Here is a 13,746-nt window from a genome sequence, read left to right on the forward strand (position 1 = left end):
TTACATACCCAAGAGTTTATAGAGTCTTAACCATTCCCTAATCCCTCCAAACTGGATCCAATCCTTAAATGTGAGCTCACAGGAAAGAGGGAGTTTGGAATGTCTATAGGCAATGTTATTCAATGCCTTTAATTTTCTGTTTGCTTTGATAAAGACAGTCACACACAGGGAGTCGCTGCAGGTCTTGTGAAGAAGAGCATCGGAACAGCTGTTCCAACAGCCTGTGCGAAAAGGGAAGCTGGAGAGCTGTCCCATTCCTCTAATGGAGTTCCAACCATTGCTTTAAATTGCATGACAGGTTGCACAAAAATGAGCCTGGAAATTTGTCTTGATTGATGTACTTATAACCTACTTCTGGGAACATGAATGCAATCATATGTTTAATCATTTAATTTATGCTCAAACTCTCATAAGTCATAGAAGCAAGCTGAGAGTTTGGCATAATATCGAAAAACAATGGTGTACTCGCTAACTTTGTGAAGAATTGCCTTTTCTCTTTGGGAATGATTTCATTCTTTCGAGTAATAAAAATGATGATGCTGATGATGATAGTAATAGCTAATATTTATTAAACATTTGCTGAATGCCAGACACTCTGCTAAGTGCTTGGGGTGGATTTTCTCATGTGACCCTCACAATCCTTTGATATAGGCACTATTTTTTTTTCTTTCTCTTTTTGTTTCGTTTTTCATTCATTCATTTAAAATTGGCAAACCTGTCTCGAGCTACTCTATGCCATTCAAAGATGAATGCAATATGATCTGTGCCCTCAAGAAGTTCACTACCTAGTGAGTAGGCAGGCACATGAGCTAATAAGCTAATAATTAGAGCCCAGTGTGGTTAGGGTTACAGCTAATATGGGTGAGATACTGGCAACAGTGTTTCCTCAGTTGTTCCTAACATCACGTTCAGCTCTGCCCTGCTTCACAATTCTAGAGCAGGCATCCAAAAATCAAGACCTATCAGTTCTCTGTTTGAATGCAGTAGGGCTTATCTGGCATTTCAGGTGCTTGCTTCTTCCTTCTTGCATCTTGCACACCACTGCCAAATTCATCCTCTCCAACTATCCCTATAACATGTCCTCCCTTTGCTCACAGAATCTAGAATCTTCAATGACTTAACTTTCCTTAAAAAAAAAATTAATGAAAAAAAAATTTTAAGCCCAAGCATCTTGCTTTCAGAAACTTCTACAATCTTATTAAGAGTTCCTCTTTTCCTACTCCCCATTGTGAATTTGCTCTTCTAGTATATTAATGTATTTACTACTGGAGGAGCACTTTTTGTTCATTTTATCTCTTTACCGTAATTCATGCCAAAATGCCAGTAGTGCCTATATTGAGAAACCCTGAGCTAAGTTGTAGGCTCTGAGGTCAGGGACTATGTCATGTTCATTATTTTATCGCTCTCAGTAAATCAGGTAGTGCTTTGACTGTGCAAAGTACCCAATAAACATTTGCTGAACTGCAACTCAAATGTTATCTGCTGAAATGATAAAAAGGGGACCGCAGTTCTTAGACAATATGATGTTTATTTCTATGTTTATTAAGCCATTGCTTATTATATCTTTTTCTATTTCCGTGGGAAAATTCCTCAAAGTGAATGGCAACAACCAAAGGGGGGAGAAAATAAAAAACAAGATTTCTGCTCCATTTATGATTTATCACTGAAAGATGGATTGACTCTCCTTTTACAGTCTCTCTTCTGCTTGACAGCAATATGACCTGGTATAAGGGCGAAATCAAGACTCATGATTAAAGTGGCCTTAGTGATTTTAAGAATATCTCAAGGAAAGATGAACATTCTTGAAAAAGTTGAAGATCAGATATTTTTCTGAACATGGCACATTCATAGAGAGAATCCCAGAACCCCAGGGTTAAAAGGGACTTTTAAGACCCTTTTTCATAATCACCACAGATGAGACAGAGTTAGATTTTGCAGCTGATATTTAATTAATTCAGTTCTTCTAAGTGATAAAATTTCTTAGAGCAGTTATGCATCTACCTCATAAGTTTCTCATGGATTCAGAAAGTGTTCACTAGTGGGAATTTCTATTAAAATGCTACAACTAATGAAATCAAGCAATGTGTAGCTGAGACTAAGAAGAAACAAGTGTAATCAGCTGTCCCTTGCCCAAATTATTTTTTTAGTTAATTTTACAAGAAACTGAATTTTTTTGTTTTATGCAAGTGTTTGTGTTGATATGAAATTTATTTCCAATAATAATAGAGCAGGGATTCCCTGGTGGCGCAGTGGTTGGGAGTCCGCCTGCCAACGCAGGCGACATGGGTTCGAGCCCTGGTCTGTGAGGATCCCACATGCCGTGGAGCAACTAAGCCCGTGCACCACAACTACTGAGCCTGTGCTCTAGAGCCCACGAGCCACAACTACTGAAGCCCGCGTGCCTAGAGCCCGTGCTCCACAACAAGAGAAGCCACCGCAATGAGAAGCAAGCGCACCGCAACGAAAAGTAGCCCCGGCTCGGCGCAACTAGAGAAAGCCTGCACGCAGCAATGAAGAACGAAGGCAGCCAAAAATAATAAAATAAATCAAATAGAATAAAATTTTAAAAATAGAGCAGAGAGAATTCATTCATCCACTCAGCAGGCAATACATGTTTCTTTGGAGACCTATGAATTTTGAATACAAAACTAGAATGAGTTAGCACTACCGTGATGGAAAACATGGATTTTGTGGTTAAGCGGGCCTGGATTCTTTTTTTTTTTTTTTTTAATAAATTTATTTATTTATTTTTAGCTGTGTTGGGTCTTCGTTTCTGTGCGAGGGCTTTCTCTAGTTGCGGCGAGCGGGGGCCACTCTTCATCGCGGTGCACGGGCCTCTCACTGTCGCGGCCTCTCTTGTTCAGGCCTGGATTCTTGCGTTAATTTCTGAACTTCCTACCTGTATAAGCTTGGGAAAGTTACTTAACCGTTATGGGCTTTAGTTTTTTTATCTAAAAACAATGGGTTCATAATAATATCTACTTCATAGGGTTGCTTTGAAGACTGAGATAATACATTTAAAAGTACCTAACACAGAGAGACACATAAGAAGCATTCAGAAATGTCAGTTATCATTTTTATTATTGAACTGACCACTATAATTCAAGCTATTTTAGAATGATTTTTATTTATGATTTTATCATTATAATTATCTCTGTAAGAAAAAAATTATTTAAAAACAACTAAATAGCATTAATATTAGCTCATTTTATTAAATCTAATTGATCACTCCTTGTCCAATAATCAGAAGGTTTTCAGTAGCTTCCAAATTGGGAGAAGAGGAGGCAGTTTTTAAATCCTTTCTTTGTGAATTTTTTTAAAGATATTTCAGGAAATAGGAGTTCATGAAAAAACTAGGATGAGAGACTATAGTTTGACCTAGGCCATAAAATAATATATATTAAGATGACTGTGGAATGCACAAAGCAGAAACAAAATAGGTCAAATAGCATCTTTAGAAAAGCAACCCTGGAAAAATGAACTAGATTCTAATAAGCCAGAGAGCAGTGCCAAGTCATCAAAGTCCATTTAGAAGAGGCAACTGTAACATGAATTTTTAGAGACCGTAGGCAGGTCTGGGACATTTTTATTCTTAGAAAGCTTTTTCTCTTCCCTTCCAAGCCAGTGGTCTCTATAAACTTGAATTAAAAGTCATACTTGGGTTTGGAGATGTATTCTTTTTCCTACTGTCTACATTGTCATTTAGGAGATATTAATGCTTGAGGGAAAGAGGAGTAACTGCTTTGTTAGCTTGCAACAAAGTAAGTCAGCTGTGAGAGGGCAGAGCAGCCGAAAGAAGATGGAACAGGGTCCTTTAGAAAGAGGCAAAGATACTAATGTCTGACCTTACCAGTGGTTGTTCATTATTTGTGTGCCCCTGTGAAAAAAGAGGGACAAATTCTAAATCAAAGACCACTGGGAAAGGCAGTTTCGCCTCAGAGCTAAGGTCAGAGAGTGTCCATTCGTGATGGTCGAGATTCAGGGCAGCAATATTGAAACATTAGGTGGGCTTTAAGGGGACAAGCATGGCAAATGCGATTGGCCTGTTTGTGACTGAGCTCTAGCCGGAAGGGAGCCTCGGTTTGAAGGCTCTCAATAAACACTGCCAAACACTGACTTGTATCTGACGTTACTGGAAGCTTTGCCGTTTATTTTTTTTTCCCCCTTCAAGGCTACATATGTTTTTCTTGCTGTCAAAATATATGCTTCTCTATTTAGTATTGTCACCTATTAATTCACACAAATAAGGCCTCTTAACTCCTGACTAGCTTCTTCAACTCCATACCCTGATGCTGAGACCTGTTGTTAAAAAGAAAATCATGCAAAACGTTCATAATCATTTTGGACCCTGTGAAGGATTCGTGTTTTCTGTTATTAGTCTGTGTTTTACCAAAATTATCACATTGTCCTGCATAAGGATAGAACTATATGCAAGATTTTACTTCCTCTGCTTGCCCTATCCAATGTAGTTGCATCTTAGGCGATTTGGTCTGGTCCATATATAAGGCGTGCATCACATACAGGCAAAGTTACCCTTGAAAAAAATCCTTAAATTGACTGTATAATAGAGTAGACATGATTTTGCATATATAATCCTGCAGAGTAATTTTTATTCAAAGGAAAGTTTGAGGAAGACTGTATTCTAAAGGAGGGGAAGTCTGAAATAAGAAAAGTGTAGAAGGGGGAAACCTAAATGCAGGTAGATGTCTGGACGTTTAAACCATTCTGCTTCTAAGGTAGCAATCTAATCCCTCTAGCGAATGCTGGGTGGATAGAGAATTCTAATGTGTTCCTGCTTCCCTATGGTGTGGACTCCATTTCATTTTAAGATTAATCTTCTGTGACATTAAGAAATGTCATGTGGGTTCTTTGTTGTTGTGAGAATTAAACGTCATGATGGAGACAAGGTGGAAATGTGAGGGGTTGGGAAGCGACAAATTTTTTTTTTAGATAAAGACCTAGAGTTTCAGTCCAGTGTAGAGACAGCCATTTGGAAAGTATCACAGAAGAAACACTCACAGACATTTTAAGGATTTTGCAGGAAAATGCCCAGGTGGATTTGTAAAAAAAAACTAATGTCTTGAGCAGCTTCAGAAATGACCAATGCTCGTGCAGAAAAAATTTTCACTCAGGATATTAAGATGTGGAGCTGCTTGATTTGTACTGAGTGAATCTAGTCTCCAGTTTTATAAAATCTCATTATCCAAAAAAGTGTGCTATAAATCCATCCACTAAATTCATTGCCAGCTTTCTAATGTGGTCATCCTCAATATCACCCTGAAAAATAGGGCTATTTTATCAGAGGGTCAAGTTTTAAAAGTTCCACTCATGTCACCTTAAACCTATTGGAAGGAAACCACAGCTCATATCAAATATACTTTTGACTGTAAACAGTTTCATTTATTATGACTGTTGGTTTTAATTTTGCAGGTTTTCTTTTATACTTTTGGTCAATTCATTTTTTCTTTTTTGGTAAGCCTTTGATATCTCAAAGGCTGTAGGGTGGGAGATAAACCCTAATGCTGGGTGAATAAACTGGCCTTTCTGAAAACAATAGCTCGATTAGTCATTCTGAAGAACAGTTAGCCCTTTTGTCCCTTTCACTGAAAAGAAAGTACCAGGTCTTTGATCTACAAACTTAACACAAAATTTTCTCCAAAAAGTAAATGTCCCCATTCTGTATGTTTTCATCATACAAGGAGATTGTGGACAAAATGTAGCTTGATGAAACCAGATGGCATAATTATATTTGCATTTTAAGATGTTTAAGTTAAAATCTCATTCTTCTTAGTATTCTTAGCCAATCATGAAAGGTTAAAAAGGACCTAATGGGTTTCAAAGAGCATTAACATCTGTAGAAGAACTCAGCCTCGTGCCCAGGTTGTTTGGATGAATTGCATACACACTTGTTTCCTGTCTTTGCACAGCCTCCATAGTGATTGGGAAATGGTGGTGTGAGATGGAACCTTGTCTAGAAGGAGAAGAGTGTAAGACACTCCCTGATAATTCCGGATGGATGTGCGCTACAGGCAATAAAATCAAGACCACAAGAGTAAGTTCATTTTTTTTCAAATGTCTCATGCGTGTTACGAACTGTACTGTTTGCCTTTGTGTTGTATTTACAAACAGCACCCAGAGAAGCTTTGAAAAGGAGAGGAAGAAGCCTTTTCCCCAACAGAAACTATTCTTAACCATTCAGATCAGTGCCCATCCATCAAAGAGAAGTTAGAGATTGAACTTGACTTTTCCATACTGAGCAGTTTAGTGTTTCTCTTACTGAGTCATAAATAAAGCTAGGTTGCCACAGCCAAAGGAAAGAGGAGCCGTGAGGCAGTTATTTGGATTATGCATCTGATATCTATGGTGCTCAGAATGGATAATAAAATAAGGGTCTAGCCTAATTCATCCAGATGGTTTCCTGAACAGTTCTGCATTTAAGTGCAGCCATCTTCTAAAGGTTCTTTAAAGGAATTGTTTGATACCCTTTTAGGGAGGTGAAAGAATTCTCTGATGTGAATAATCGTTTCTTACTTTGTGTGGTTTAATCAGGAGTTGGCTTCAAAATATGTAATGACCTGTATGAGGCTACCCAGCCCAACAGAATTGGTGTCATGATGCTGGAGCAGGTTGGAGAGGACAGCTAGGCCAGCCGTTGACCCTATAGATACTGGTCCATAGGAAAGTCTGGAAGTTCTGATGGGGGTGTGGAGGGCGTTTGGTCAGGGTACTTAAGACAGTAACTATTTATTCACTAGTACAAAAGTATATCAATATTTTAAGAGCCAGTATGGTGATATGTACATGTACCACATGAATATCAGCCCTGTTATGTGTGTATGTGTTTTAAGTATTGGGTATTTTTTAAAGCAAGCTTCGCCATCTACAAATTCCAATATGTTGAACTTGCAGGCTTCCAAAAGGGTGACCTAAATTTAAAAGGGGATCTCTGATTCCAGCCCCTGTATTATGAGTCTTACCTTGGTCTTTCTTCTCAGAATTGTCTTTTCACAAAATAAAATTGGTTCTTGCATCTTTGTGATGCAGAAAACATAACACCATAAGAAAAATTTTTATATATATAAAATAAGTGGAGACACTGTGTGTCAAATTTAGTTGCCTGTATTGACCACATTAGCCAGTAAATGGCTATACCTCCCTGGCTTGCACCCAGGAGGGATGCCTGAACCATCCTAGCTTGTTAACATGAAATTGTATATGCTCTAAGAAGCTCTGCCTGGATTATCGTATTTCATTTCAATGAGACACCTACAGAAGAGAGTATTCGAAAATGAGCCCAGTTCCTGAAGCTTACCCCCAAATTCATCTTAATTAGTTGGTAGAGTATGGATTTCAGGTTTCCCTTTGGTTACATTTTACCTGAAGATGACTTTACCAAATAATTTGAAGATACCCTCACAAGTTAGTTTTAAGCTACTCTGAATTTTGGCCAGTATGATTGGAATCCAGTCACCATTGTTTTAAACACATTGCTGACATATCCTCTGCCAAATCTCCATTCCCTATTCCAAATGATAACCAATCTCTCTTTATTGATGGTGAGCCCTGTTTTAATAGTACCTTCAGACTTGAAAGTCCATAAAGAGCAATAATGCAAATCAAAACATTTCAGGATTTAGATATGTGAAATTCCAAGAATACCAACGAGGAGACTCTTTGGCAGATAGAAAATAAAGGAACAAAACACAGAAATTGTTAGTGCTACTTATTTGTAACCCACGTCACTTTTTTTGATTTGGCCTTTGTAGAGTCTACTTTAAAACCATCAGGCATGTTGTAATACATCCTGGATGTTCTCCGGCATCACCAAAGTATGGTGTGGAATCCGATCATGGTAACAGAGGCTGGTACACACTGTGTTCACTACGCCCCCGGGTGGGCTGGGCACAGTGCACACAGCTGAGCGTATAAGAGAAATAAATCAGCCTTACAGCCAGGTTAAAAGCAAAGGGTGCACCTGTTCTGACGTGTGCATCCATTTCAGGAAAGGAAATAAGAGAGTCCTCTACAGCCATGTGCGCGGCACGTAAGTCAACTAAGAATTCTCAAGAATGTATTTAGAGGCGGAAAAAGAAGACACTAGAAAAGCTGAATTTTTTGAGAAATTTGGGTTAAGAAAACCCAAACAGTACACTGACTTACATTTTCTCCTCCCTTCCTTACAAGAAATTCACAATGAAATAAGCACTTTTAAATACAAAAGGCACCAATTAAGTCTAGATGACACATACAGGAGCTCCATTCTGTATAAATAGCCAACACCAGTCCTTAGATCATATGCTCCACAAATAGGTTTTATATGAATTTTTCTAGTATGCCCTGTGTATTTTTCCCCATCAGAGTATAAATATGCCTACACACTTCAAATGTTGACTCTAGCAATTTAACTTTTAAAACAGTTTAATTCACAGATGTATTTTAATTATGAATCATATGTTTTCATTGTTCTTTAAGAGGTAATCTTTAGGGTAAAAAATTCAAATTCTTATTAAAGTGAAGGGAAGAATAAAGAAAGTCACCTCTTTTGTTCTTATGTGTAGGATTGATTCAAAGAGTTCTTTCTCTCAGAAAAAGACAAAAACAAAAAACTGAAGAAACATACCCAGCTTGCTAATGGCAACTGGGAATTTCCGTCACACTGTTATTTTTTAAAAGTAGCTTCAGTGTAAAGAAATTTGCAAGAAAGATTCCTGGGACTTCGTTCTTTTTCCCTATATAGTTTTTTTCTAAAACCTCCCTATTATATGGGTTACTTCCAAATTAATCATCCTGAGCGAAAATTCTCATTATTCTTTGAAATGTAGATAAACAAAAGATGGTGCAAAATGTGGTCTAGTTTAAATTTTTATGATGATCATTTTTTAAGGAGGGTGGAGAGTAGAAATTCAGTGTTTCATTTAAACAACCAGACACCCCAGAATGTGGACTAGCCAGGGTAACAGGCCACAATCTTAAGGAAAACCTTGGGGAAATTGGATCTGGGTGACAATAAAACTTAGAAGGAAGGAGAAAAGATAAGTAGAATTAAGCAAAGGCTTCCATTTCAGGAGATTCGGAAGAATAAATCATAGGGAAAGAGGAAGCTTCCTGAATGCCACCCTACAGAGAGAAAGTAGTCATGCTTGAGACATGTTCCAAAAACCCAGCCTGGGGTACAATAAAACTGGTAACAGGTACCTTCTGGGGAGAAGCTTAGTACATCTGGGTGAAGTTTCTTGGCTAAATTTTAACCCTGTTCCTGCTTGATCATTGCTTCAATTGTTTTATTAAATTGCTTTGTTGGGAGTTTATAGCAAGACTAACCGACCTAAATATTGACTAGAGATTTTTTTCTGATGGTTTTAGATGCCTATTAGTTTATCTCTTTTCTTTAAACTGATATATCAAAAACATAAGTTTGAAAGGTGGGGAGGCTATATTCCATGCATTCAGGAACAAATCTAATACCCTGTGTATTCAGGAACAATGACTTCATTTAGAAAGCTAGACTTCCCCTTAGAAGAAATAAGTTGTTTGACAATGGTGTAATAATTTATATGTAAAAGGTGAACATTGGTTGTTTGGGAACAGGAAGAGGAGGGGAATAAAATGAGGAGAAAACCAAAGTCACTTGGGAAGGAAAATTAGCAGATTAAAACACCAGAACATAATCTGACCGAATACCTGGGGAAATATCAAGCAACTTCGGATTTCCTTCAATCCAATATGTTAATGTCTTTCACACTAGCGAGGAAATCAACAGTTACTGCACAATGTAGAGTCAAGTTTCATTTCCTAAAAGAGTAAGTTGAAGACCTCAGATTACACACCTAACCACAATAGCCATCTTGTCAGATTTGGTGTTCTCTGTGACTAGCCCAACACAATTCACCACAATCATTTGTCCACAGGCCCTGGGATCATCCTTCTAATGCCAACTCTAACTTTATATATCTCCACCCATTCTAATCACCCTGATGTTTTTTTATATTACTGAAGGGTAAAGTACCAGCTTTGACATATTCCAGCTTCTTCCCTCAAAATTCCACCAGGTCTGAAATGTTCTGAGAGACTTCACAATCTTGATCTCTAGTCCATTCATTTTGCAAGAAATGCCTTTAAAAGAGAGAGAGAGAGAAAGAGAGATGGTGGGGAAGGAGACAGGGAGGGGTATTTAGAGATTGCAGGAAAGAAGAGTAAACTATCTTCTTAAAGAATAAACTATGCTATCACAATTGCCCCTGGATCCAAGTGCGCTCATTCATTTCTTTAATAAATAATATTAAGCCTCTGTTATCTAAAATTAAAGTCTTGGGAATGTGATGGTGGACATGACACGGCCCCTGGTCTTCTGTGGAGGCTAGGGCCTAAGGTTCGGTGGGATAGGGGAGGAGGAGGGTCAGTACAGATAAAAGAAAGGCAATTCCAGTTCAGTTTTGGAAATGGCGCTTTCTCCCTCCTTTCGGTAAAAAAGAAGACAGTGAAACAAAATGTGATAAACACCACTGGACTGTCGGAAACCAAGGTTTGGAAGGATCTGTTATTTATATGGAAGAATAAAAAAAATGTGTGAAGACATCTCATACATTCTGCCCCTGATCCAACCAACTTTTGAATGCAAATGTGTATGGTGTATGACTGTTCCTACCTAACCCTGAAAGCTTTAAATGGACTTCACTCCTGGCCTCAGAATACTCAATTCCTAAGCTATAAAAAATTAAGAGATGATGAAGAAAAATGCCTTAAGTCCTAAAACTCTAAAGTAGAACCTTCAACTCTATTAGAACCATCATTCATGCTCTAAACCAGTGACTCTTCGTGCATGCATCCTTCTGAATATAAGAGTCTTTGGGACCATATTTGAATGGATTAAATGGCATCAATAGTTAGAGGAGTATGCCCTTGATTGCCCTTGAACACCATGTCATTGTTTGAGTGGAACAGTTCCTCACCTTGCAAAGGTCTCTTATGTTCCTCAACAAACGTGATCTGACCTTGGCAATGAGTTCACCTCATGCCACCCCTTTGCATCTTACAAGAGACCAACATGAGAAGGCCATGGAATTTCCTACTCATGAAATTCTCATCAGACAGACATAGGAATGACTGCGTAATGTGCAGGAAGAGCCCAGTACAAAATGAAAACACAGGGGCCCTTGTTCAAAAGTTACTAATAATTTCAAGACGGCAACTGCTGGTCATTAAACCAAGTGAGGGGCCCTTTTCGACAAAGGGCTCCCTGCAGCTAGATTGCATGCCCACGAACCCAGTCCTGGATAGGCATTGCTCCAAGAGTCTGTCTCCTCAACTGTGGCAAAATTAGTTTAATGAATTGATAAAAAAAAATACGGTGGCCTGTCCATAAGCTTTGATCACCATTTGAGAACTACTGCTCTAGACTTGAACATTTTTTACTTTAGTTCACTTGAAAGAAGCAACATCCTAAAAATTCAAGGTGTCCTCTTTTTCTGCCTTATCACCTTTCTTTGTGCCTTCATTTCGTTTTCTCCCTGAAATTTCTTTCTTTCTTTCTTTGGTTTCAGATTCACCCAAGAACCTAACGGAAGCATTTGTTATAGTAATAAAGGAAAACCTACTCTGTGGAAAATACATTTTAAGAATTTAAAACATCTTACACATTAGAAGCCAAATGGATTTCTTATTTGCACTTTGACTGATTACCAGATAATCACAGTGCTTTTACTGTGTGTCACGAAGTCTCCTAGAGTGAGAAGACCCGGAGATTTTGGCAACACCATGGAAAGTAGGTTAAGGAAAAAAAGGGTTTTCTCAATGCAAATTTTGGGGATCACGAAGAAAGATCAACTGTCTTCTAATCTGGATCTATAGTTACTTTGTACCATTTGAAATATATGTATATATAATATTTTGAAATACTATATATTCTCTTCAAAAAATGAACTGTACCACAGTTTGAGGCGGCTGGTGTACCTCTTTGAGTTTTGGATGTTTTGTTTCGTTGTCATTTCTTTTTCTATCGGCAAGGAAATCACGTGCCCTTTTGAGAGGTCGGCATGGCACTCGCACTGGAAGGCCAGCTACAGGTGGACTCCTGGAATCTGAGAGATCAGAACGATACTGAGTCAAAAGCTTCCTTCTCTTTCTACCAGATGGCCCAAGGAAGCACATCATCCTGTTTTATTGTTTTCTACCCTGTGCAATATTAGCATGCAAGCTTGGCTTACATAACCATACTTTATATTCAAATGGTATATGATAACCGTTCTAACCTCTTCCAGGAAAATATTTTTAGAACTACTCACTTTTCCACAGATAAGAAAAATGAGGATTCTTGAGGGAGCCGCTCCACCATGCTATTAAGACTCTGGCAGAGTGATGGTCAAATATGGATCCCTGGATTAAGTTCTGTAAATACAATGTCTTAAGGCTTTGTTTAGCTGTCCTAGACTGCAGAAATGTCCTCTGATTAAATCCAAAGTCTGACATCATTAATTACATGGTGCTGTAGCAACAGGTCTTATCACAGCACATCTTTCTATGTTTGATTTGCTTTTTCCAAGAGTATTCAGATCTCTTCTGGTGAGATAGGAAGACCATTAAAGAAATTAGGTTTCAGAATGACCCTTGTGACCAAATGTTGGACAGCCCTATTAAAGTGGTAAATAACTTCTTTCTAAATCTACTTGTCCTCTTCATTTGCCATTTTCTTTTCCTCAGTCTGCTTTAGCCAAATCCAGAGAACACCCGCTTAGTGACACAAAGTCCACCAGAATTGTTTGCATGACGTCATTGCTGCCATCATAACCAATGTTTCCAACTCTAATAATTTGAAAACTAGAAATTCATTACTATAAGTTCAGTGTTCTCAGCCAGCAAGATGAACTGTCAAACCCTATTATTGGGCTTCTATAGTGATCACTTGGATGATACATATTGGGCTCACCCCCCAAAAGATCAATTTGTGTCCATCTTCTTTTTTTGAGAGTTACTCGGCTGATACTTATAAGAAGGAAATATCTACTTAAATTCTAGTTTACCTGGTAGAGCATAATAGTACTATAAATTCCTGTTACTTACCCTATCATATTGCAAGTGTATTTTTTTTCTCCAAAGTCTTTTCTCCAGAATACATGTTATTAGGGGCTGTTACTAGATCAGCAGCACAGTGGGTCTCCTAGTGTGGAATTTTTAAGTTAAATTTTGGGTTAAATCCAGAGGCTCCTTCATCTCTACCAATATACCTTGAAGTCTGATTGAATATATAAATAGTCTAACCAGGTGGATTTGTTCTGCATCTTGAATGCCTATAAAAGCATCCAAAAATGGAAATGGAATCCTCAGTGCAAAATCTGAGCTTCCTAAATACTTTCACAAATATTTTCCAGGAGGTAGCATAAAATTCATACCCACAAATCAGAATTCCTTGAATTTTATGGTCTATAGCCCTGTACCAAGTGATATATTAGAAATTGATTTTCATCTGTAAGTTTTGGAGTGAAAACTGAAAACATAAACCCAAAGAATTATCTAGAACAGTACATCCCAAAATGTGGAGGAAGAAACATCTATAATCCAATATATTGGGGAAATTTTTTTCAACAAAATAAACAGAAATATTTACTGAGGGATTCTCAGAGCCTTTAATACGCCAAAAGACACTGTGTGTCTTCAAGAAAGGCTGAAACAAGGGGAGCCAAGTAAAAGGCTTCCAGAATCCAGGCATGTTGGATGGTCCTTGACTAATGGAGAGCTCGTTCCCTGACTAAT

At 38.0% G+C, this 13,746-nt stretch overlaps 1 protein-coding gene across 1 annotated transcript in view; it reads left to right on the forward strand.

Annotated features, from left to right (window-relative positions):
• TAFA1 (TAFA chemokine like family member 1) overlaps positions 1–11,558 on the forward strand; it is a 473,022-nt gene extending 461,464 nt beyond the window's left edge. Inside the window, exons 3-4 of the mRNA XM_059937702.1 lie at positions 5,928–6,052; positions 11,541–11,558. Of these exons, the coding sequence (XP_059793685.1) occupies positions 5,928–6,052; positions 11,541–11,558 (143 nt within the window). The remainder of the gene's footprint in view (positions 1–5,927; positions 6,053–11,540) is intronic.
• The last annotated feature ends 2,188 nt before the right edge of the window (positions 11,559–13,746 follow it).

This window comes from Balaenoptera ricei, chromosome 11 (genome assembly GCF_028023285.1).
Source record: "Balaenoptera ricei isolate mBalRic1 chromosome 11, mBalRic1.hap2, whole genome shotgun sequence".
Classification (NCBI taxonomy): domain Eukaryota; kingdom Metazoa; phylum Chordata; class Mammalia; order Artiodactyla; family Balaenopteridae; genus Balaenoptera; species Balaenoptera ricei.